This window comes from Heliangelus exortis, chromosome 31, assembly GCF_036169615.1.
Source record: "Heliangelus exortis chromosome 31, bHelExo1.hap1, whole genome shotgun sequence".
Lineage (NCBI taxonomy): Eukaryota > Metazoa > Chordata > Aves > Apodiformes > Trochilidae > Heliangelus > Heliangelus exortis.
The window spans coordinates 1,235,539-1,259,197 of NC_092452.1; the positions used below are offsets into that span (position 1 = coordinate 1,235,539).

Consider the following 23,659-nt stretch of genomic DNA (forward strand, 5'->3'; position numbering starts at 1 on the left):
CACAGCCCCTCCAGGGTAGTCACAGCATCCCCAGGGTGGTCACAGCATCCCCAGGGTGGTCACAGCATCCCCAGGGTGGTCATAGCCCTCAGGGTGGTCACAGACCCCAAAGGTGGTCACAGCCCCCCCAAGGTGGTCACAACCCCCTCAGGATGATCACAAAGGTGGTCACAGCCCCCCAAGGGGTGGTCACAGCCCCTCAGGGGGGTCCCAACACCCTCAGGATGGTCACAGCCCCTCTAGGGTGGTCACAGAGCCCCCCAAGGTGGTCACAGCTCCCCAAGAGTGGTCACAGGCCCCCCAGGCTGGTCACAGCCACCCCAGGATGGTCCCAACACCCCCAGAGTGGTCACAACCCCCTCAGGGTGGTCCCAACCCCCCCAGGGTGGTCACAAAGGGTGGTCACAGCCCCCCCAGGCTGGTCACAGCCACCCCAGAGTGGTCACAACACCCCCAGAGTGGTCACAGTCCCCCCCAGGGTGGTCCCAACCCCCCAAGGGTGGTCACAGCCCCTCCAGGGTGGTCCCAGCCCCCCCACGATGGTCACAAAGGGTGGTCACAGCCCCTCCAGGATGGTCCCAGCCCCTCAAGGGTTGTCCCAGCCCCCCCAGGGTGGTCCCAGCCCCCCCAGATCCCTACCTGGATAATCCTGCTTGAGGTTGGGGAAGTTGATGTTGGCGTAGAGGACGGGGGAGATGGTGGAGAGTTCCCCCAGCTCCTCATCCTTCTCCCACCTCTGGAGGCTCCGTTGGTTGTAGGACAAGCCCTCCCCTTCCCCCTCGGTGGTTGGGGTGGTGGGGGTGGAGGGGGTGGTGGCAGCTGAGCTGCTGGCCCAGGGGCTCTCGGGCTCGCAGTGCTCGGGGCTGAAGAAGCCACCCCGCTCCCTGGAGGGGGGAAAAAAGGTGTCAGGGAGGGCAGGGGGGGGGGAACAGATTAAAAAAAAGGGTCCTGGAACAACCCCCCCAGTGCCAGGGTTCAGGCAGAGCTCTGGCAGCTCACCTGCTATCCAGGAATGGGGATTGGCAGACGCTGGAATAGGAGTCCAGGGAAACACTTCCCAGGGAAACGCTTCCTGAGGGGGGAGGAGAGAGGATTAGGGAGCAGAAAGGGTGGAGGGAGGGGTTGTAGGGAAAGGTTGTAGGGAGGGGAGGGTTGTAGGGAGGAGTGAAGCTATAGGAAGGGATTTTAGATAGGGATTGTAGGGAGGGGTTGTAGGGAAAGGTTGTAGGGAAAGGTTGTAGGGAAAGGTTGTAGGGAAAGGTTGTAGGGAAAGGTTGTAGGGAAAGGTTGTAGGAAATGGTTGTAGGAAATGGTTGTAGGAAATGGTTGTAGGAAATGGTTGTAGGGAGGGGTTGTAGGGAAAGGTTGTAGGGAAAAGTTGTAGGGAAGGGTTGTAGGCAAGGGTTGTAGGGAGGGGTTGTAGGGAGGGGTTGTAGGGAGGGGTTGTAGGGAGGGGTTGTAGGGAGGGGTTGTAGGGAGGGGTTGTAGGGAGGGGTTGTAGGGAGGGGTTGTAGGGAGGGGTTGTAGGGAGGGGTTGTAGGGAGGGCTTGTTGGGAGGGCTTGTTGGGAGGGGTTGTAGGGAAGGGTTGTAGGGAAGGGTTGTAGGGAAGGGTTGTAGGGAAGGGTTGTAGGGAGGGGTTGTTGGGAAGGGTTGTAGGGAAGGGTTGTAGGGAAGGGTTGTAGGGAAAGGTTGTAGGGAAGGGTTGTAGGGAAGGGTTGTAGGGAAGGGTTGTAGGGAGGAGTTGTAGGGAGGGGTTGTTGGGAGGGGTTGTAGGGAAAGGTTGTAGGGAAAGGTTGTAGGGAAAGGTTGTAGGGAAAGGTTGTAGGGAAAGGTTGTAGGGAAGGGTTGTAGGGAAGGGTTGTAGGGAAGGGTTGTAGGGAAAGGTTTTAGGGAGGGGTTTCAGGGAGGGGTTTCAGGGAGGGGTTTCAGGGAGGGGGTTTTAGGGAAGGGTTTCAGGGAGGGCAGAGCTGAAGCTCGAGGCCTCTGCCCCCCCCAGTCCCACCACCCCTCAAATTCCCCCCCACCTCCCCTCCACCCCCAAAAGCTTGGAGTTCACCCCCAGAACAAGCAGCAGGGACCCCCCCCCACCCACCAGGACACCCCCTGTCCCCTCCTTTCTGTCACCTCCCCCCTGTGTCACCCACCCTGGCCCTGCAGCTGGAGCTCTCCCTGCAGGAACGGGCGCTGCCCCCGGGAAGGGTCCTGCCCGGGGCCCCCCCCCCCGGTGCCACAGTTCAGGGGGGGTTGCTCCCCACGTTCTGCAGAGCCCAAAACGTCCTTGAAAAGCTGCTGGAGGTCTTTGCTCTCCATCTTGGGAAGTTCTGGGAAAAGGGAGGGGAAAAAGAAGGAACGGAGCCATCAGGGACAGAGTGGACTCTGAGAAGGAGAAACCTGGGGAGGGGGGGGTCCTGATTCGGGGGGGGGGCTCCTGGTGCCAGAGAGGGGGGGGTTCTGGTCCTGGGGGTGGTCCTGGTACTCGGGAGGGGGGTCTTCTGGTGCTCGGGGGGTCCTGGAGGGGGGTGTCCTTGACTTGGGGGGGTCCTGGTGCTGGGGGGGGGATTGTCCTGGTCCTGGGGGGGGTTCTGGGGGTGGTCCAGGTCCTGGGGGTGCTCCTGGTGCTGGGAAGGGGTCCTGGTGCTAGGGAAGGGGGGGGTCCTGGTGCTGGGGGGGGGGTTCTGGTCCTCGGGGTGGTCCTGGTACTTGGGAGGGGGGTCTTCTGGTGCTAGGGGGGTCCTGGAGGGGGGTGTTCTGGTGCTGGGGGGGGGATTGTCCTGGTCCTGGGGGGGCTCTGGGGGGAGTCCTGGTCCTGGGGGTGCTCCTGGTGCTGGGAAGGGGTCCTGGTGCTGGGGGGGGGGTTCTGGTCCTCGGGGTGGTCCTGGTGCTGGGGGGGGGGGTCCTGGTGCTGGGGGGGGGGGTTCTGGTGCTGGGGGGGGGTCCCTCGGTGCAGCTCAGCTTGGGGGGGGGGGTTTCTCACCTTCCGTAGGGATCTTGTCCAGGTCAGAGCTCAGCGCTCCCTCCCCGGGGGTTGAGGGTTTCTCGGTGTCTCCGGGATCAGGGGAATCCTTGGGCTCATCCGGCCCTGCAGGGAGGACCCAGCAGGAGCCCTCAGCCCCCCCCTCAAGCTCAGGGATGGGACCCCCAAACCTCAGCCCCCCCACACCCCCCCGAGTCCTCCAGGGCCGCAGAAAGCGCCGCCGCACCGCGAGGGGGCGCTCTAAGGCGCCGCTCTATGGTCACCGCCGCTGAGACCATCGAGTCCCCGCGCCCGCTCTTCCCACCCCTGCCCAGAGCGTACGCATCAACCATAGAGCGGCGGCGTCTCTATGGTCGCGGGCGCTCTAGGCCTCAGGGACCCGGGGGAGGCCCGCGGGGGTCCCGGGGGGTTCGCGGGGGTCCCGGGGGGTTCGCGGGGGTCCCGGGGGCTCACCCAGGTCCTCGCCCTTTGCGTCATCTTTGCCGTCATCATCGGGAGCGGCAGCGCTGCCGTCGGTGCTGTCGTCCCCTGGGGACACCCAGGCCTCAGGGGGCTGGGGGGGGGTCCCCAAAAACCCCAGGGACCCCCCAGCAACCCCAAGGGACCCCCCCCAAGAACCCCAGGGAGCCCCCAGCAACCCCCAGGACCCCCAAAAACCCCAAGGACTCACAACAACCCCAGGGGGTCCCCAACAACCTCAAGGACCCCCCAACAACCCCAAGGGACCCCCCAACAACCCCAAGGGACCCCCAATAACCCCAAGGACCCCCAATAACCCCAGGGGACCCCCAAGCACCCCCCAAAAACCCCAGGGGACAGCCAAGGACCCCCAACAACCCCAAGGGACCCCCAAGAACCCCAGGGGACCCCCAAGGGCTCCCAACAACCCCAGGGGACCCCCAAGGACCCCCCAATAACCCCAGGGGACAGCCAAGGACCCCCAACAACCCCAGGGTCCCCCAACAACCCCAGGGAGCCCCCAACACCCCCCAGGCTCCATGGCAACCCCCCGGGGGTCGGTGTTTGGGTTTGGGGTCCCCCTCTGGCTCACCTCTGGGATGGGTGGGGGTCTCCCTGCGCTCGGGGGGGGCACCCTGCAGGGCCCCTGCCAGGTTGGGGTCCCCCTTGGGTCTTGGGGGGCCCTGGGCCAGGGAGGGGCGGGCGGCCCCATCCCCCACCCCTCCCGCTGCCAGCAGCGCCTTGCGGCTCAGATCCATCAGAGCCTTCCCAAAAAAAGCCTCCTGAGGGGGGGGGAGATCCCATCAGCACCACGGGATCCATCGGGAATGTGGCCCCCCCTGCCCTGAACCCCAGGGACACCTCCAGACCAGTGCTGGGCACTCCAGAGACACCTCCACCCATTCCAGAGACACCTCCACCCACTCCAAAGTCACCTCCATCCTCTCCAGAGACACCTCCATCCTCTCCATCTTTTCCAGAGCCACCTCCATCCAACTCTGTCCATTCCAGAACCACTTCCACTCACTCCAGATCCACCTCCACCCTCTCCAGAGCCACCTCCATCCAATCCTGTCCATTCCAGAGCCACCTCCACCCATTCCAGAGCCACCTCCACCCAACCCTGTCCAGTCCAGGTCCTTCTCCACCCACTCCAGAGCCACTTCCACCCATTCCAGAGGCACCTCCACCCGTTCCATCCTCTCCATAACCAGCTCCATCCAACTCTCTTCCATTCCAGAGCCACCTCCACCCACTCCAAAGTCACCTCCATCCTCTCCATCTTTTCCAGAGCCACTTCCATCCAATCCTGTCCATTCCAGGACCACATCCACCCACTCCAGAACCACTTCCATCCGCTCCAAAGCCACCTCCACCCACTCCAGAGCCACCTCCATCTTCTCCATCCTTTCCACAGCCACTTCCATCCAACTCTGTCCATTCCAGAACCACTTCCATCCATTCCAGATCCAACTCCACCCATTCCAAAGCCACCTCTACCCCCTCCAGAGCCACCTCCACCCAACTCTGTCCATTCCAGGTCCTTCCCCACCCATTCCAGAGCCACCTCCATCCAACTCTGTCCATTCCAGACCACTTCCACTCACTCCAGAACCACCTTCATCCTCTCCACCCACTCCAGGTCCATCTCCACCCACTCCAGAGCCACCTCCATCTTCTCCATCCTTTCCACAGCCACTTCCATCCCACTCTGTCCATTCCAGAACCACTTCCATCCACTCCAGATCCACCTCTACCCATTCCAGAGCCACCTCCATCCAACTCTGTCCATTCCAGGTCCTTCTCCACCCATTCCAGAGCCACCTCCACCCACTCCAGAGCCACCTCCACATTCTCCATCCATTCCAGATCCACCTCCACCCATTCCAAAGCCACCTCCACCCTCTCCAGAGCCACCTCCATCCAACCCTGTCCATTCCAGGTCCTTCTCCACCCACTCCAGAGCCACCTCCACCCATTCCAGAGCCACCTCCATCCAACTGTCTATTCCAGAGCCACCTCCACCTTCTCCATCCATTCCAGATCCACCTCTACCCATTCCAAAGCCACCTCCACCCTCTCCAGAGCCACCTCCACCCATTCCACCCATTCCAGAGCCACCTTCATCCTCTCCACCACTCCAGAACCACTTCCATCCACTCCAAAGCCACCTCCACCCATTCCAAAGCCACCTCCACCCAACTCTGTCCATTCCAGGTCCTTCTCTACCCATTCCAGAGCCACCTCCATCCAACTCTGTCTATTCCAGAGCCACCTCCACCTTCTCCATCCATTCCAGATCCACCTCTACCCATTCCAAAGCCACCTCCACCCTCTCCAGAGCCACCTCCATCCAACTCTGTCCATGCCAGGACCACTTTCACTCACTCCAGAGCCACCTTCATCCTCTCCACCCACTCCAGGTCCTTCTCCACCCATTCCAAAGCCACCTCCACTCACTCCACAGCCACCTCCATCCAACTCTGTCTATTCCAGAGCCACCTCCACCCCCTCCAGAGCCACCTCCACCTTCTCCACCCATTCCAGAGCCACCTCCACCCATTCCAGAGCCACCTCCCCCTTCCCCAGTGTCCCCCCCACCCCCACCCCTCCCTCCCACCTGGAGATAAGGAGGGAACATGTCCTCCAACTTGCTCTTCTTCCTCGCCCGACGTTTTTTCTTCTCGTCCCCCTCTGCCGAGCCCGGATCCGCGCTGCCCTCAGCCGGGAGGTCCCCTGGAGCCCCTGCAACACCCTCCTTGGTAACACCCCTTAAAAAAAATAAACCCCAAACCCCCCCCGGAGGAGGTGCCACCGGGTCCTACCCTCCTCGGGGTGTCCCTCAGAGCTCAGCCCCACTTCAGCCAAGGCCACCGGGACCTTCTTGAGGCGCGTGTGGGATTTGCGCTGCCGCACCATGAAGCCCCCGATCCCTGGGGGGGAAAAAAAACAAAAAAAGGGGGGGTTGGAGGGGGGGGTGGGGAGGGTCCCGGTGGGTTTAAGGAGGGGGGGGGATGCTCACCGGGGCGGTAGGGCTTCCGTTTCCTTTTCTTGCTCTCCTCGGGGTCCTCCAAGCCCTTCCCTGAGTCCCCGTCGGGGCTGGCGGGAGCTTCCAGTTTGATCTCACATTCCATGTGCTCCACGGCCACTGGGGGGGGAGCACGGGTTGGGGGGGACACAACTGGGGGGGGGGCACAGCTGGGGGGGGGGACACAGCTGGGGGGGGGAGGGACAGCTTGGGGGGACACAGCTGGGGGGGGAGCACGGGTTGGGGGGGACACAACTGGGGGGGGACACAGCTGAGGGGGGGACACAGCTGAGGGGGGGGACACAGCTGGGGGGGGGGACACAGCTGGGGGGGGGGACACAGCTGGGGGGGGGGACACAGCTGGGGGGGGGGACACAGCTGGGGGGGGGACACAGCTGGGGGGGACACAGCTGGGGGGGACACAGCTGGGGGGGACACAGCTGGGGGGGGACACAGCTGGGGGGGGACACAGCTGGGGGGGGGGACACAACTGGGGGGGGGGACACAACTGGGGGGGGGGACACAACTGGGGGGGGGGACACAGCTGGGGGGGGGACACAGCTGGGGGGGGGACACAGCTGGGGGGGGGACACAGCTGGGGGGGGGCACAGCTGGGGGGGGCACAGCTGGGGGGGGGGCACAGCTGGGGGGGGCACAGCTGGGGGGACACAGCTGGGGGGACACAGCTGGGGGGGGGCACAGCTGGGGGGACACAGCTGGGGGGGGGCACAGCTGGGGGGGACACTGGGGGGGGGCACAGCTGGGGGGGGGCACAGCTGGGGGGGGGAGGGGGGAAACAGATGGGGGAAGGGGGGACATATAATTTGGGGGGGGACACACAATGGGGGGGACAATTGGGAGGAGGGGGACACAACTGAGGGACACACAACTTGGGGGGGACACACACATTGGGGGGGGGGGGACACACATTGGGGGGGGGACACACACACTGAGGGGGACACACACACATTGGGGGGGACACCACCCTGCAGGTTTTTTTTCCCCAGCCCCCCCCCCTGCCCATGAAACCCCCCCCCACCTTCAGCTTTGAGCAGCTCCTCGGTGTCCAGGTCTCCCCCCTCCTTCTTGTCCTCGGGGCCAGGGGGTCCCCCCCCTCCAGCCCCCCCTCCCCGTTCAGAGCCCCCGGGCGCCCCTTGCGCTGCCGCCGCTTGTGCAGAGGGGAGAGGGAGAGGTTCCTCAGCACGGCCATGCCCGTCTCTGTCAGCCACACTCCCTCAAAACGGAAATACTGAGGCTCTGGGGGGACACAAAGCAGCGTTGGGGACGAATCCCGACGGTTTTGGGGGTCCCCAGAGCCCCCCCCCCCCCCCCCCAGCACCCGTTTTTGGCACCGCACGTACCCGGCTCCTTGGCCTTGACCGAGGCGATGTCTGGGGGAGGTGCAGGGACTGCAGAGGGAAAGCAGAGATGAAGGGAACCCCCTGTCCCCCAACTTCCCACCCCTCAAATGCCCACCCACTGCCCCCCAAATGTCCCTCCACCCACCCACCCACCCACCCACACTGCTCACCCGTGGGTTTGACCACGAAGGGCTGGCAGGCACTGCAGTCAAAGCCTTCATCTGCAGCCTGCTCCACCTCCTCCTCGGTGAAGAGGCTGTCACAGGCTGCATGCAGCCACCTGTGGGACACGGGGGGGACACACACACACATCACACACCCCGTGGGGACCCCCTCACACAGCCCCAGAGCACCCCATGCCCCCCAAACCTCGAGGGGCGCTGAGGCGCAGCCGTCCCCGGGCGAAACGCGGGGGACCCCTCGGGGGGAGCCTAAACTCCCGTGGGTTTTGGAGGGGTTGGTGGCCCTCACCGGTCACAGTGACGACACTGGATGAGCAGATCGTCCTCCACGTACTTCTGGCGACAGAGGGGACAAACCACGAGGCTGGCACAGGGGGGCACAGTGGGTGTAGTTGTTCTGCCACTCGCAGTGGAAGCCGGGGGAAGCCGCCCCGCACTGCACGCAGCACACGCACCTTGGAGAGAAAAAGGGGGTCGGCGCCTCCTCCCTGACTGTACGGCCCCCCCAGCCCTAAAAAAACAAAAAACCCACCACTTGCACTTCCAGCCCCCCTTGGGGACGGTCTGGAGGGGGGGGGTCCAGGCAGTAGGTGTGGTAACTGATGTCGCAGTCGTCGCAGAGCAGGAGGCGGGAGGGGTCGGAGGCTTTGCCGCACACCCTCGCACACGATGCACTCCACGCAGCGCCAGCCCTTCAGCAGCATCACCTTGGTGATCTGGGGACACGGGGACAGGAGGGGGGGACCTCAGCACTGGGGACAGTCAAAAGGGTCCCCCCCAAGCTTGATGTGGCCCCTCCAGGCTCGGTGAGGACACCCCCAAGGGTTGGCGCGGGCCAAGAGGGGACACTCCAGGTGTCAGCAGGGACACCCCAAGGCTTGAGGTGGCCAAGGAGGGGGACAACCTGGGGGCTGGTGTGGCCACAGGGGACACCCCAAGACTTGACACAGCCAAAGGGGACACCCTGAGGGTTGGTGTGGCCACAGGAGACACCCCAGAGCCACGAGGGACACCCCCTGGGCTCAGTGAGGACACCCTGAGGCTCGGCGCGGCCAAGAGGGGGACACCCTGGGTGTCGCAGGGACACCCCAAGGCTTGAGGTGGTCAAGGAGGGGACATCCTGAGGGATGCTGTAGCCAAAGGGGACACCCTGGGGGACTGTGTGGCCACAGGAGACAACCCAGAGCCACGAGGGACACCCCCTGGGCTCAGTGAGGACACCCCAAGGGTCGGCGTGGCCAAGAGGGGACACTCCAGGTGTCAGCAGGGACACCCCGAGGCTTGAGGTGGCCAAGGAGGGGACAACCTGGGGGCTGGTGTGGCCACAGGGGACACCCCAGGGCTTGACAGGGCCAAAGGGGACACCCTGAGGGTTGGGGTGGCCACAGGGGACACCCCAGAACCACAGGGGACACCCCCTGGGCTCAGTGAGGACACCCCAAGGGTCGGCACGGCCAAGAGGGGACACCCCGCGTGTCAGCAGGGACACCCCAAGGCTTGAGGTGGCCAAGGAGGGGACAACCTGGGGGCTGGTGTGGCCACAGGGGACACCCCAGGGCTTGACAGGGCCAAAGGGGACACCCTGAGGGTTGGGGTGGCCACAGGAGACACCCCAGAGCCACGGGGGACACCCCACAACCCCACAGGCGGGTGGAGCTCTCCTCGTGCTCGTGCCCTCGTGCCCAAGGGACACCGTGGGGGTCCCCAAAGGGACACAGCTCAGTCCTGCCCGCCCGGACTGGGGGTCCCAGTGCCCCCCCTCACCTTGCTGTTGACGCAGTAGGGGTGGTAGCACTGGGAGCACTGGGAGCAGGCCAGGAGGTGACCCTCGGCCCCGCGCCCGAAGCTGCCGCACACCACACACATGTCCTGGGGGAGAGAGGCTGTGAGGGGGGGGACAGGAGCTGGGAGGGGGGGGACAGGAGCTGGGGAGAGGGGACAGGAGCTGGGGAGAGGGGACAGGAGCTGGGGAGAGGGGGGGGACAGGAGCTGGGGAGGGGGGGGGACAGGAGCTGGGGAGGGGGGGGGACAGGAGCTGGGGAGGGGGGGGGGACAGGAGCTGGGGAGGGGGGGGGACAGGAGCTGGGGAGGGGGGGGGACAGGAGCTGGGGAGGGGGGGGGACAGGAGCTGGGGAGGGGGGGGACAGGAGCTGGGGAGGGGGGGGACAGGAGCTGGGGAGGGGGGGGACAGGAGCTGGGGGAGGGGGGGGACAGGAGCTGGGGAGGGGGGGACAGGAGCTGGGGAGAGCGGACAGGAGCTGGGGAGAGGGGACAGGAGCTGGGGAGAGGGGACAGGAGCTGGGGAGAGGGGACAGGAGCTGGGGAGGGGGGGGGACAGGAGCTGGGGAGGGGGGGGGACAGGAGCTGGGGAGGGGGGGGGGGACAGGAGCTGGGGGAGGGGGGGGGGACAGGAGCTGGGGAGGGGGGGGACAGGAGCTGGGGAGGGGGGGGACAGGAGCTGGGGAGGGGGGGGACAGGAGCTGGGGAGAGGGGGGGGACAGGAGCTGGGGAGAGGGGGGGGACAGGAGCTGGGGAGGGGGGACAGGAGCTGGGGAGGGGGGGGACAGGAGCTGGGGAGAGGGGGGGGACAGGAGCTGGGGAGGGGGGACAGGAGCTGGGGAGGGGGGACAGGAGCTGGGGGGGGGGGACAGGAGCTGGGGAGGGGGGGGACAGGAGCCTGTCCTGTCCCTCTGTCCCACCCCACAGTGCCCCAGGTACCTGCATCAGCACAAATTTGTCGGTGTTGGAGAAGAGCACGACCGTGTTCTGCATCGTGTCATCATCATCCTCATCTTCCTCCTTGCTGGGGGAGCTCTCCACATCAGCCAGCTGGGGGGAAGGGGGGGGGGGTAGAGCAGGGGGGGGCTCAGCACCCAGGACCCCCACCCTCTGCACCCCGATCCCCCCCCCTGCCCCTCCCCAAAGTGGGTGAATGGGGGGGAAGCTCTGAACCAACCCTACAGCTGTGGGGTGAAACCCCCTGCACCCACGAGAAGTCGCCTCCCCCACCCAGGGACCCCCAACCCGAGACCCCCACCCACCCCAGGGACCCGGGATGGTGGGGAAGGGGATGGGGGGGCCACCTAACACCTCAGGGACCCCCCCCCCCCCCCCCTGCCCCCCACTTTTCCCCAGCCTTACTGCCAAGGTGTCCACAGACGATGTGGTTGACTTCAGCCGTGCCCGGCCCCGGCCCCGACCCCCGTGGGACCCCCCCCGGGGGCGCCTCCGCCCTGGGAAGCTGCTGCTGCGACCCTGGGGGGCAAGGAGAGGGTGGGGGGGGGGTTACAGCCCACCCCGACCCCCCCTCACACACACACAGACACATCCTGGACAGAGCAGGGGCACAGCCCCCATCCCACCCCCCCCCACAGTGCGTGGGCCCCTCAGCTCCTCACACCCCCCCCCGGGTGGGGGTGATGGGGGGGAGGTGGGGGGGGCTCTGTGGGTGTGTTCCCCCCCCCCCCAGGGAGATGGAGGGTGGCAGGAGGGGGGGTCCTCTGTGTGTGTCACCCCACAGGAAGACGGGGTGGGGGTCTCTGGGGGTGGTGTCCCCTCCCCAAGAGAGATTGGGGGTGGCGGGGGGGGGTCTCTGGGTATCCCAAGGAAGATGGGGGGTGGCAGGGGGGGGGTCTCTGGGTGTGTGTTCCCCCCCCCAGAGGAAATGGGGGGTGGCACGGGGGGGTCTCTATGGGTGTTTCCCCCAGAAGGAAGATAGGGGGTGGGGGGGGGGGGGGGGGGTCTCTGTGGGTGTCCCAAGGAAGATGGGGGGTGGTGGGGGGGTCTCTGAGGGGTGTCCCAAGGAAGATGGGGGGTAGCAGGGGGGGTCTCTGAGGGTGTCGTGTGTCCCCCCCAGGGAGATGGGGGTGGCAGGGGGGGTCTCTGAGGGTGTTTCCTCCCAGAACAAAGATAGGGGGGGGGTGGGGGGGGTCTCTGTGGGCATCCCCCCCAGAAGGGAGATGGGGTGGGGGTCTCTGGGGGTGGTGTCCCCCTCCCCAAGAGAGATTGGGGTGGCAGGGGGGTCTCTGTGGGCATCCCAAGGAAGAAGGGGGGGTGGCAGGGGGGGTCTCTATAGGTGTTTCCCCCCAGAAGGAAGATGGGGGCAGTGGGGGGGGTCTCTGTGGGTCTCCCAAGGAAGAAGGGGGGTGGCAGAGGGGTCTCTGTGAGTGTCCCAAGGAAGAAGGGGGGTGGCAGGGGGGGGTCTCTATAGGTGTTTCCCCTCAGAAGAAAGAGGGGGGGTGGGGGGGGTCTCTGTGAGTGTCCCAAGGAAGAAGGGGGTGGCAGGGGGGGGTCTCTGTGGGTGTGCCCCCCCCCCCAAATACCTGCTTGACCCGGGAGCGCCCCGGGGAGCTGCGCCTCCTGTTTTTCTCCCCCTCCCCTTTGGTGCTGGGCTCAAAGAGCAGGGAGTCGTCGGTCTCAGCACCCAGGGGCAGGGACCCCCCCTCCTCTTTGGGCAGGGGGGGGTCCGCCGAGGCCGGGCCGAGCTCCAGGGATAAGGATCCCCCCCCTTCGGGATCCGGGGAACCCAGGAGGGGTTCGGAACCGGGGAAGCTGCTGCTGGTGTCCCCTTGGCTCAGGTTGGAGATTTCGTTGAGGATGTCGGGGCGGGGGCGCAGGGTGGGGGGCTCGGGACCCCCCTCCTCTCCCCGGCTCAGAAGTTTCTCCCCAGGGGGTGACACCTCCATGGGGGTCTCCGGCCCCAACTCCTCTGGTTCCAGCAGTAAGGGGGACCCCTTGGCTTCGGCCTCCCCCCCAACCCGCCCTTCCTCCTCCTCGCTCAGGGGGGGGGAGCTCCTCCCGGTGCCCTCCCGCTCCAGCCTGGGGGCTTCCTCCTCCTCTTCCTCTTCCTCCTCCTCGGGGAAGGGTCCCAGGGGTCCCAGAGGTCCCAGGGGTCCCAGCTCCAGGGCCGGGCTGGCGCGGGGGTCGCCTCCGGGGGGGGCTTCCTGGGGACCCCCCCTCCCCACCGGCGGTCTCCATCTCCTCCTCCTCCTCCTCGGGGGGCTCAGCGGGGGGTGGGGTGCAGGCAGGGGGGCCCAGAGGGGGTGGGGGGGAGCCGGGGGGCTCGGTGTCCATGGCGGTGCCAGCGGGGGGGGTCGGGGGGGGCTTCGTCCTCCTTGGTGTCAGGTGAGGGGGCTGGGGGGTGGGCAGGGGAGACAGCACGGAGATCTGGGGGGGGGGAAAAAGAGGGGACAGTGACACTGCAGCCCCTCACGGTGACACCCCCCCTCAAAATGCCCCCAGACCCACCTGGGGGGGCTGGGGGGGCCCGTCTCGAGGGGCAGCAGTGGCTCTGGTTCCAGCTCCAGCTCCATCTCCTCTTCAGGGGGCACCTCTGGGGCCAGGGCTGGAGCCTCCTCTGCCTCAGGAAAGAGCCCTGGGGGATGGGGACAAGTGAGGGGGGGGGCCAGGGGGGGGTCCCTGACCCACTCAGCCTGGGGCTGAGACAACGAGCTTCACCTCAGGGACCACCACAGCCCCCCCAAAATGGGGCCCTGAAGCACAAAATCAGGGTCCAGAGGTTCAGAGGGATGGGGGAGGACCCAGGGGAGAGACAGAACCAGAGATGCCCCCCCCCCTCCCCATTTACCTGGTGGTTTGGGGTCCTCCTCAGGGGGTGTCTGGCTAGAGAGGGGCTCTTCGGGGGGCAGCTCCTCATGGGGGGGCTCCTCGGGGGGCAGCTCCTTAGGGGAAGGTTCCTCGGGGGGCAGCTCGTCGAGGGGGGGCTCGTTGGGGGGGGGCTCGTTGGGGGGGGGCTCATCAAGGGGCAGCTCGTTGGGGGGTGGTTTGTGGGGGGGCTCACTGGGGGGGGGATCATTAGGCAGCAGCTCATGGGGGGCCAGTTGGTGGGGGGGTGACTTCTCCAGGGGTTGTTTCTCAGGGGGCAGCTCCTCAGGGGGGGGATTGTTGGGGGGCAGCTCCTCGAGGGGGGGTCTGTCAGGGGGCAGCTCATCAAGGGGGGGTCTCCCAAGGATCAGCTCATCGGGGGGGGGCTCATCGGGGGGCAGCATGAGAGGGGGGGGCCCCTCGGGGGGCTGCACGAGAGGAGGGGGGTCCTTTGGGGGCTGCATTAGAGGAGGGGGCTCCTCAGGCAGCTGGAAAAGAAGAGGGGGGGCCTCCTCGGGGGGCTTCAAGAGAGGAAGGGGCTCTTTGGGAGGCTGCACGAGAGATGGGAGCTCCTGGGGGGGCTGCATGGGAGATGAGGGCTCCTGGGGGGGCTGCATTAGAGGAGGGGGCTCCTCAGGGGGCTGCATGAGAGGTGGGGGCTCCTCGGGGGGCTGCATGAGAGGTGGGGGCTCCTGGGGGCTCTGTATGAGAGGGGGGGGCTCCTGGGGGCTCTGTATGAGAGGGGGGGGCTCCTGGGGGCTCTGTATGAGAGGGGGGGGCTCCTGGGGGCTCTGTATGAGAGGAGGGGGCTCCTGGGGGGTCTGTATGAGAGGTGGGGGCTCCTCAGGGAGCCTCATGAGAGGAGGGGGCTCCTCAGAGGTTTGCAGGAGATGAGGGGGCTCCTCGGGGGGCTGCACCAGAGGAGGGGGCTCCTCGGGGGGCTGCACGTCAGGGGGGAACTGATGGGGAGGGGGCTTGTTGAGGGGGAGGTCATCAGGAGGCATCTGGCTGGGGGGGGGCAGCTCCAGAGGGCTCAGCTGGCCAGGAGGGGCCCCCCCCATCACCCGGGGGGGTCTCCTCGGGCTCCCCCTCAGGCTGTGGCTTCTCTCCACCCCCCCCAGGCTGGGGTTGGGGCAGGGGGGGGGCAGCCACGTCCCTCGTCTCACCGCACACGGGGGGCACCAACCTGGGGGGGGGAAGGGGGAGGAGATGGGGTGAGGGGCTGCAGGACCCATCCTCCCACCCTCCAAAGGGGTCCCACAGCCCCTGACACCCCAAAAAAAACAGCCCCCCCCCCCCCCTCCCCTCATCCCCACTCACTCTGGGGTGGGGGGGGGATCCTCGGCGGTGCGGTGCTGCCCACAGCCCTGGCAGACCCAGGAGCCCCCAGCCCCAGGATGGAGCCCCCCCAGGTGCTGGCCACACTCTGAGCAGACCTGGCAGTTCTGGAGGAAAAGCAAAAGTGCGTCAAGGGAATGGGGGGGGGGGAAAAAGACACCCCCAGACCCCTTAAGGGAGGACGGGGGGGAGCAGGACCCACCTTGCACCTCCAGGAGCCGGTGAGGAGCCCCTCGGGGGCTGGGTCCACGCAGGAGGTGTGGTGTCCCTTGTCACAGACCTCACAGACCAACAGCATGGAGGCCTGGCCGGGCTGCCTGGGGGGTGGGAAGGCAGGGGGGGGGCTGTGAGGACTTTGTGTCCCCCCAAAAATCCCCTGTAACCCCTCCATCCCCTGTAAACCCATCCAGTCCCCTGTAACACCCTCCCGATCCCCCTATAACTCCCCCAATCCTTTGTACCCCCCCCCTCCAGGCCTGCTGGGAGGGCTCACCTGCAGGTTTGGCACACCTTGCACTCGGGGCACTGCCAACCCGAGCGTTTGAGGGGTGTGAAGGTGAGGTTGAGGCAGGCCCCGTGGTAGTGCTGCCCACACCCCGTGCACAACGTCAGCTCCACCACCTCCCCCGCGGCCCCGCACGCCGAGCACCGCGCGTCCTCTGTGGGGGGGGAGAGAGAAAAAGGGGGTGTCAGGGCCTCCCCTCGGCTGTTCAGAGAGGGAAAAGGTGAAGCCCCCGAGCCCACGCACCCATCTGCAGGGCCTGGGGGAGGTGCTGGGGGCAGAGGAGCCTCAGAGTCTTCGTGGACTGGAAGCAGCCGGCGGCAGCGGCGCAGGGGAAGTGGTAGAGGCGGGGGCAGCCGGCGGCCCGGCAGGGGATGGTGGCCCCGGTTCTCTGACAGTGTTCACATTTCTGAAAGGGAAAAAAAAAAAAAGGGGTGGGGGGGTCAGAGAAGGTGTCTGAGGTTGGGCTGAACCCCTCAGCATCAGCTCATCCCCCCCCCGGGACTGACTCACCTGTGAGATCCCTGAGAAAACAGCTCTGTGCACCCCGGCCGGGCTGAGCGGCTCCGGCCCCAGTGCCCACGCTGCACACCAGTGGTGCACCCAGCAGTGCCCTGTGGGGAGGGGGGTGGGGTCAGGGGGGGTCCCCCGGGCAAGGAATGACACCCAGAGGGGTCAGGGACAGGGTTGAGGGACCCCAGGATGGGTGGGACACCCCCCAGGAGGGGGCAGAGGGTACCCGGGCACAGCTGGAGGTCTCCAGGCAGGGCAGGACACACACAGGGGTCAGGGGCAGGGCTGGGGGTCCCCAGGAAGGGGGGGGGACACCCAAGGGGGTCAGAGACACGGTTGGGGGACCCCAGGCTGGGTGGGGACACCCCCCAGGAGGGGGCTGAGGGTACCCAGGCACAGCTGGAGGTCTCCAGGGAGGGCAGGACACCCAGGGGATGGGGGACAGGGTTGGGGGTCCCCAGGCAGGGGGGGACACCCAGGGGGCCCGGGGCAGGGCTGGGGGTCCCCAGGCAGTGGGGGGGACACCCAGGGGGTCAGGAACAGAGTTGGGGGTCGTTGGGTCAGGCACGACACACAAAGTGTTGCAGAGATGGAAGGGGGTCCCTGGGGTGGGGTGGGACACCCAGGAGGGGTCAGGGAGGGGGTGGGTGGGGGTCCCTGGAGTGGGCAGGACACCCAGGAGGGGTCATGGGGGGGTCCCTGGGGTGGGCAGGACACCCAGGAGGGGTCAGGGAGGGGGTGGGGGGGGGGTCCCTGGGCTGGGTGGGACACCCAGGAGGGGTCAGGGGGTCCCCAGGCCAAGCAGAACACTCGGGGGGCAGCGTGGGGACCCCGGAGCTGTGACCACCCTCACCCGTGGGCTCAAAGAGCTGTGCTGGAGTCACCCGCTCGGAGAAACCAATCTGGGCCGGGTCATCGTCTACCGGTTCCGGTTCTGGCCCCGGGGGGGGCTGGCCAGGACCCTCGGGGGGCTCGTAGCCCACCAGGAGCTGGGGCCAGTCGGGGGCCGGCTCGAAGCGCCGCAGCTCCCGCTGCCCGTGGGGGCTCCGCTCCCCACAGTTGCAGAGGGCACAGCGCCGGGGGGAGTGCTGGGAGGGGGCAAAAAGGGGGGGTCAGGGGGGTGAGGGACCCCCCGAGCCCCCCCAGCCCACCCCCAGAACCCCCCCCCACCGTGTCCTCACCTTCCAGCCTGGGGAGGTCCCTTCGTGTCCGTGCTCTCCGCGGAGGCTCCTTTGGGGGGTTTCAGGGGGTCCCCCTCTGCGCTCCCCATCTCCTCCCTGACCCCATCGGCTGTTGGGAGAGGGGGGGGTCACCCATGGGAGACCCCCGAGGGGGGGGGCAGAACCGCAGAACCCCCCTCCCACTCCCAGCCCCCTGTCCCCCACTCACCGGGTGCCTCCGTGTCCTCCTCGCTGGGGGGGTTCTGCTCCTCCATCCTGTCCCTGGGGGGAGGCCCGCAGCTGGGGGGGGCAGAGCCATCAGCACAGGGACCCCAAACCCCCTGTGACCCCCCCAAACCCCCCACCGCCCCCCCAAACCTCCCTGCCCCCCCTTTTGCCCCCCCCCCCAAAAGAACAGGGCACCCCCCTCTAGCTGCTCCCCCTGAGCTCAGTTTGGGGGGGGGGGGGGGGGGGGGTGTCTCAATGCCCTCCCTACCTCAGGGGGATCCTGGGGTTCCCCCAAACCTCCCCCAAATTAGGAAGGGGACCCCCCCGGGGCATCCCAATCCCCAGGAAGGAGGCTCTGGGGAGGGGGGGGGGCACAAGGACAACGTGACACCGATTAAACCCTGGGGGGGTCAGACCAAAAGTGGGGTACCAGGACCCCCAAAGAGCCACCCCCACCCTGCAGCTCCCCAAAGGGAGGGGCAGCCCCCTCGGTGCCCCCCACCCCAACCTGGGTGGGTTTTGGGGTGAAGCAGGGGGGGTGCGGAGCCCCCTCCCTCGGCACCTTGTGCCTCAGTTTCCCCAGAGCCCCGTGGCCCCCACTGAGCCCCCACGGCAGCGAGGGGGGGGGAGAAGCAAAATTGGTCCGGGGGGGACCCCCAAAACCCAGCACCGGGACTGGGGGGGGCCGCACCCCCCCCCGCAGCCCCCCGGTTCACCCCGAGCAGCCCAAGGGGGGCCCGAGCAGCCACCGGGAAGGGGGGGGGGGGGGGGGGGAAACGACCCCAGACCCCACGAGTCACGCGTGGGGGAAGCGGTGGGGCCCGGGGACCCCCCCGAGACTCCACACACCGGACTCCCCCCCCCCCCCGGTCCCACAGAACACGCGAACCGGGACCACCACCCCCCCCCCCCCCCCCGGAACCTCCCGTGGCGCCGTGGGGGGGTCAGAGGGAGCCCCCGGTGATCTCCGGGCTCGGGGTACGGGGCTCTCCCCCTTCTGCCCCGAGCAAATCCCCTCCGCTTTCCCGGTGATCCCGGGGGGCTTCGGGCCCTCACCGGAAGGGCCCCGGTGTGCACCGAGGAGAAGGGGGGGGGATCGGTGGAGGGGCCCGGCAAACCCCGGGGGGGCTGAAGCACCGCGCGGGACCCCCCCCTTCACCCTCCCCGGTGTCCCCCGGCCGCGTTCCCCCCTTCCGGGCCCTCCGGTAAGGCCGGAGCAGGCAGGCCCGGTGTCCCGGCCCGCCGCGGCCTACCCGGGCACCGGCACCGGGGCCTCGGCCGTACCTGCGCTCAGGCGGCGGCGCGGCGGCCCGGGCCCCACGGGCTCCCCGAGCGATGGGCATCGCCGGTACCGGGACACAAAGAGAACCGGGGGAGGGGGGGGAAGAACCGCGGCGCGGGCCCGGCCCGCCGGGGAGGCCTGGCCGGGAGGAGGAGGCGGCGGCGCGGCCCGGGGGGGCCGAACGTGAGTGCGGGGAGAGAGGAGGAAGGAGAAGAGAGGAGGAGGAGGAGGGGGGGGGAAACCTCTCCCTTCCGGGCCCCAACGCGCGGAGAGCCCCGGCGGGGCCGCCCCCCGCCCGCCCCCCGGCCCCGCTCTTACCCCCGCGGCCGCCCTACGCCGACGGCCCTCGGGGCGCGGGGCGGACGGTGCTCCCCGGCGCGGCCATTTCCAGAGGAAAGTAGGTCCCGCCGCCCGCCCCCGCCCCGCCCCGCCGGGGCCGCCGCGCTGCGCCCTGGGGGGAGGGGGGGCGGGGGGGGGGAGGGAGCCGCGGACCGGGGTTGGGGGCGGAAAGGGGAAAGGGGAAGGGAAGGGGGGGGGGGGGGGGGCGGGAGAACCGCGGCGCCCGCACTACTTCGCGGCGGGGGGAAGCTCGGGCGGAGGGAGACTGTGCGCGGCGGAGGGCGCCGCGGCCGCGGGGGGTGTGACGGCGCCGACCGCAGCGCACGCTGCCGGGAGGGATCCCTCCGCCACGCTTAACCCCGGCGGCGCCGGGGCGGGAGCGCGCGCACGTGGGCACCGGGAGGGAGGGAGGGGGGGGGGCGGAACCGAGAGAGGGTTTGGCCCCGCCCACCACGGCCCCGCCCGCACCGGGAACGGGGCCGCCCCCACCGGGAGGGAGGGTGGGTGGGTGAATGGCAGCCGTTCCCCCGGTTGCCGGTGTCTCCGGTGAGAGGTCCCGCGCTGTGCCGCGAAGTGCACGGGAAGGGGATGTTTGAGACACGTGTGGGTCCTGGGGTTCCGGTGGTACCGGGCGCGTCCCGTTGAGTTGTCCCCGGTGTGAAGCGGAAGGCGGTGGTTCCGCTGCCCGGTGCTGGTTCGGTCCAACCGTGACCCTGCAGAGCAGCCCGGGGTTGGGGGGGAGGGGGTCGAGGGCCCTGCTACTCTCGGTCCCAACCGGAGACCCCCAAATCCAGAACGTCCGGTGACGACAGGAGAGCTCCGGGACCCCCGGAGGAGGAGGGAGCAGACACAGCCCCCCCCGAGCCCCCAGCTCCCCCCGTACCCCAAAACCTCACCTTGCAACAGCGTAATTGGGCAATTAGCGGTAATTAACCAGGCTGGGTGGAGACCCAGGCTATGGGGAACCGCAACCGGGCCGGGCAGTGCAGAACCCCCCCCCAGCCCGAGCTCCGAGGGGGGGAACGGGGCTGCAGAGCCCCCCAAGACACTCGGTCCCGGGGCACGTTCAGGATTGGGGAGGGGGGCACCCCCTGTAGTGCTTCCCCTCCCCCTGCAGCCCCCCCCCCCCCCCCCCCGGGTTCTGAGGGGGGGGGGGAGAACGGGGCTGCAGAGCCCCCCAGGATGCTCAGTCCCAGAGCACATTCAGGGCTGGGGGGGGGACACACACACCCCCTGTAGAGATCACCTCCCCCTGCAGCCCCCCCCCGGGTTCCGAGGGGGGGGGAAACGGGGCTGCAGAGCCCCCCAGGATGCTCAGTCCCGAAGCACGTTCAGGATTGGGGAGGGGGGCACCCCCTGTAGAGATCACCTCCCCCTGCAGCCCCCCCCCCCCCCTTGCCGCAAAAACAGCCCCCACCCTCCCAGGTTCCGAGGGGGGGGGGGGAAACGGGGCTGCAGAGCCCCCCAAGACGCTCGGTCCCAGAGCACATTCAGGGCTGGGGGACGACACCCCCTGTAGAGATCACCTCCCCCTGCAGCCCCCCCCAGGTTCCGAGGGGGGGGGAACAGCGCTGCAGAGCCCCCCAAGATGCTCGGTCCTGGGGCACATTCAGGATTGGGGGGGGACACCCCCCGTAGTGCTTCCCCTCCCCCTGCAGCCCCCCCCCCCACCGGGTTCCGAGGGGGGGGGGAGACGGGGCTGCAGAGCCCCCCAGGATGCTCGGTCCTGGAGCGCATTCAGGGTTGGGGGGGGAAACAGCCCTGCAGCCCCCCCCTTGCCGCTGAAACAGCCCCCCCCCCCCCCCCATCCCAGGCTCCGAGGGGGGGGGGTCACAGACAAAACAAAGTTTAATTGTTCCAACCCCGCGGCCTCGACTCCCACGAGCGGCCGCTGCCAGCGCGGCACAGCAGGAACAACACCCGCATTCACCCACCCCCCCCCGACCCTGGGTGTGGGGGGGGAAAAAACAGCCCCCGTGTGTCCTTGTGCGTGTAGGGGAGGGGGGAGTGGCGATGAGGAGGGGGGGGGTGGGACCCCCACCCCGCTGCCAGCCCCTCCCGTGTGTGCAAAGTGAGGGGTCCCGGTACAAGTGTGTGGCCCTGGGACCCTCCCCACAAAAAAGCCACCAAGGTGGCTCAGGGGAAGGGCCCAGGGGGGGGTTTGCCCCATCCTGGGGGTCTGCCCCATCCTGGGGGGGGGGGGGGGGGGTGAGGGGGGGTCACATCAGGCAGCAGCCGGTGGATGTGCTGTAGGAGTTGTCCACCCGGTCGATCTCCTCGATGATCTTGGTGAAGATCCCTTGGGTCACCTGAGGACGAGGGGACATCAGCCCCGGTCCCTTGGGGACCCCCCAGAAGGGGGCTACATCACCCACCCCCCCTGCTCCCCCCCCCCCCAGACCTGGTTCTCCATGGCTGAGGACTCGAGGAAGATGGCCCCCCAGGACTCTGCCAGCTTCTTCCCTTCATCCGTCCTCACCTCCCGGCTGGAGACGCAGCAGAGGATGGGCAGGGGGGGTCTCTGGGGAGGGGGATGGGGGGGGGGACACCACACAGGATCCCCAGAACCCTCCCCAGAACCCTCCTTACCTCTGCAGGGACAGATCTGCCTTGTTCCCCACCAGCACCACGGGCATGCTGTGAGGATGAGGAGGGTGAGGGTCTGGCAGCCCCCCCACCCCACCCCCCTGTCCCCGTGGGAGGGGGTCACCCCCCCAGCACCCACCGCGTCTTCCCCCGGCTCTCGTGCAGCTTGCTGTGGAGGGTCTGCACCACCTGGAAGCTGTGGGGAGATCCAGACGCTCTCCCCCGTCCTTTGGAGGGGGGGACCCCCACCCCAAGGGGGTCCTGAGGGGAGGGGGACAGCTTGGGGACATCGCTCACCTCCGCAGGGAGGTCACCGAGTACACCAGGACGTAGCCGTGGATGCCGATGATGAAGGAGTGGGGCAGGATGCTGTACTCGTCCTGGGGGGGAGCAGGAGGGGTGCCAAGGGGGGTTCCGGGGCCGGAAGCCCCTCGGCCCACCCCCCGTGTCCCCCCCCAGGACCTGTCCTCAGCGTTACCTGCCCGGCCGTGTCCACCAGCTGGAGCTGGAACTCGTCCTTGCCCACCACCACCATCTTGTTGTAGGCTGCGGAGTCAGGGGGTCAGGGGGGGGCTGCTTGGACACCCACCCCCTCCCCAGGGACCCACGACTCCGGGGGTACTTCAGCCCCCCAGCAGGAGGTTTTGGGGCCCAGCCCCCAGGCCTGGGGACCCCTCCCCCCCCCCAACTTACTGCTCTCCACCGTGGGCTCGTAGCACTCCACAAACTTCCCCTCCAGGAACTGGTGGGCCAGGGAGGTTTTGCCTGGGGGAGATGGAGGAGGGGGGCGAGGGAGCGCATTGCTGGGGGCCGGGGTCCCAGCCCCCCCTTCCCAAACAGGGAAAAGAGGGACGGGAATCCCCTCCATCCCCCTTTCCCCCCCCCTCACTGCCCACTCCCGCGGGGATCTTGGGGTCGGGGGATGTCCCGGGGTGATGGGAGCTCTCCGGGAGGAAAGGGTCCAGGCTGAGCACGGCCCCCACCCGGGCTGGGGAACCGCTGACCCCCCCCCGAGCCTGCACAGCCCCCGCTCCCGGTGCACCCTCCGGTAACCTCGCTCCCACGCACCCCATGGGCAGGGCCCCCCCAAAAGCCACACGGGGCGGACGCCACAGCCCCTGCTTACGCCCCGAGCCCCCCACACACACGCGGGGCTCCCCTCCCCGCACTGACCCACGGCGCGGTACCCGAGGATGAGCACTTTGCGGTACCGGAGCGGCGGCATGGAGCGGGAGGAGCGGGCGGGCGCGGCACACAGCGATATAAACCGCCCGCCGCCACTACACCGCCGGCTCCACGTGACCACAACACCGCCCGCCCGCCCGCTCCCATTGGCTGAGCCGCGGCGGGGTGGGCGGGGCGTGGGGGCCGCGCAGGCGCCTTGGTCCCCGGGGCTCCATTCATGAAAACGGAGGGAACGGACGCGGCCACGTGGTGGCTGCAGCGCAGGGGGACGGGGGGTGCCCCCTCAATGTCCCCCCCTCATGCCACCCCCCCCCTATTTCCCCCCCCTCCATGTCCCCCCCTCCACGTCACCTCCCATGTCACCCCCTCCATGTCACCCCCTCCATGTCACCTCCTCCATGTCACCTCCTCCATGTCCCCCCTCCATGTCCCCCCTCCATGTCCCCCCTCCATGTCCCCCCTCCATGTCCCCCCTCCCGTGTCCCCCTTCCGTGTCCCCCCTCCGTGTTCCCCCCTCTGTGTCCCCCCCTCCATGTCACCTCCCATGCCACCCCCCTCATGTCACCCCCTCCGTGCCACCCCCTCCATGTCCCCCCCTCCATGTCCCCCCTCCACGTCACCTCCCATGTCACCTCCTCCATGTCCCCCTCTCCATGTCACCCCCCCCATTGCCACCCCCTCCATGCCACCCCCTTCATGTCACCCCCCCCATGCCCCGGTCCGGGGACCCCCAGGAGCACCCGAACCCCCAGAGATCCCCGCCATGGCCTCCCCCAGCCCCAGGGATGCTCCAGCCCCCCCAGGATGCTGGACCCCAGCCCCCCCAGGGGTCCCCAGCCCCACGGATCCCCGGGGATGCTCCCACCTCCCCGGGATGATCAGCCCCAGGGACCCCCAGCCCCCCGGGGATACCCCAG

General features: G+C 68.3%; 2 protein-coding genes across 2 annotated transcripts in view; both read right to left on the reverse strand.

Moving 5' to 3' along the window:
* KMT2D (lysine methyltransferase 2D) overlaps nt 1-19,038 on the reverse strand; it is a 41,225-nt gene extending 22,187 nt beyond the window's left edge. The window contains 36 exon segments of the mRNA XM_071729460.1: nt 640-884; nt 1,000-1,072; nt 2,146-2,322; nt 2,976-3,080; nt 3,429-3,503; nt 4,027-4,216; nt 6,055-6,179; nt 6,260-6,367; nt 6,457-6,582; nt 7,502-7,564; nt 7,567-7,719; nt 7,824-7,871; nt 7,994-8,103; nt 8,295-8,380; nt 8,382-8,460; nt 8,538-8,581; nt 8,583-8,663; nt 8,665-8,721; nt 9,770-9,874; nt 10,724-10,834; nt 11,147-11,260; nt 12,328-12,951; nt 12,953-13,088; nt 13,090-13,203; nt 13,253-13,379; nt 13,593-14,661; nt 14,663-14,795; nt 14,930-15,054; nt 15,150-15,264; nt 15,441-15,606; nt 15,696-15,858; nt 15,963-16,063; nt 16,816-17,050; nt 17,092-17,252; nt 17,352-17,422; nt 18,951-19,038. Of these exon segments, the coding sequence (XP_071585561.1) occupies nt 640-884; nt 1,000-1,072; nt 2,146-2,322; nt 2,976-3,080; nt 3,429-3,503; nt 4,027-4,216; nt 6,055-6,179; nt 6,260-6,367; nt 6,457-6,582; nt 7,502-7,564; nt 7,567-7,719; nt 7,824-7,871; nt 7,994-8,103; nt 8,295-8,380; nt 8,382-8,460; nt 8,538-8,581; nt 8,583-8,663; nt 8,665-8,721; nt 9,770-9,874; nt 10,724-10,834; nt 11,147-11,260; nt 12,328-12,951; nt 12,953-13,088; nt 13,090-13,203; nt 13,253-13,379; nt 13,593-14,661; nt 14,663-14,795; nt 14,930-15,054; nt 15,150-15,264; nt 15,441-15,606; nt 15,696-15,858; nt 15,963-16,063; nt 16,816-17,050; nt 17,092-17,252; nt 17,352-17,397 (5,590 nt within the window). The 5' untranslated portion in view covers nt 17,398-17,422; nt 18,951-19,038.
* Nucleotides 19,039-20,801: 1,763 nt separating this feature from the next.
* On the reverse strand, nt 20,802-23,050 carry RHEBL1 (RHEB like 1). Its single transcript, XM_071729377.1, has 8 exons — nt 22,731-23,050; nt 22,251-22,322; nt 22,036-22,103; nt 21,855-21,937; nt 21,697-21,753; nt 21,561-21,608; nt 21,373-21,457; nt 20,802-21,280 (listed from the first exon to the last, which is right to left on the reverse strand). The coding sequence occupies exons 1-8, from the start codon at nt 22,780-22,782 to the stop codon at nt 21,191-21,193; spliced, it is 555 nt and encodes a 184-aa protein (XP_071585478.1). The 5' UTR covers nt 22,783-23,050; the 3' UTR covers nt 20,802-21,190.
* Between the last annotated feature and the right edge of the window lie 609 nt (nt 23,051-23,659).

Coding starts and splice junctions, on each gene's coding strand:
- RHEBL1 (XM_071729377.1), bottom strand. CDS start 22,782: ATGCCGCCGCTCCGGTACCGCAAAGTGCTCATCCTCGGGTACCGCGCC. Junction 22,323..22,730: donor CCTCGGGTACCGCGCCGTGG/GTCAGTGCGGGG, acceptor CATCTCCCCCAG/GCAAAACCTCCCTGGCCCAC. Junction 21,458..21,560: donor GCAGATCTGTCCCTGCAGAG/GTAAGGAGGGTT, acceptor CTGCGTCTCCAG/CCGGGAGGTGAGGACGGATG.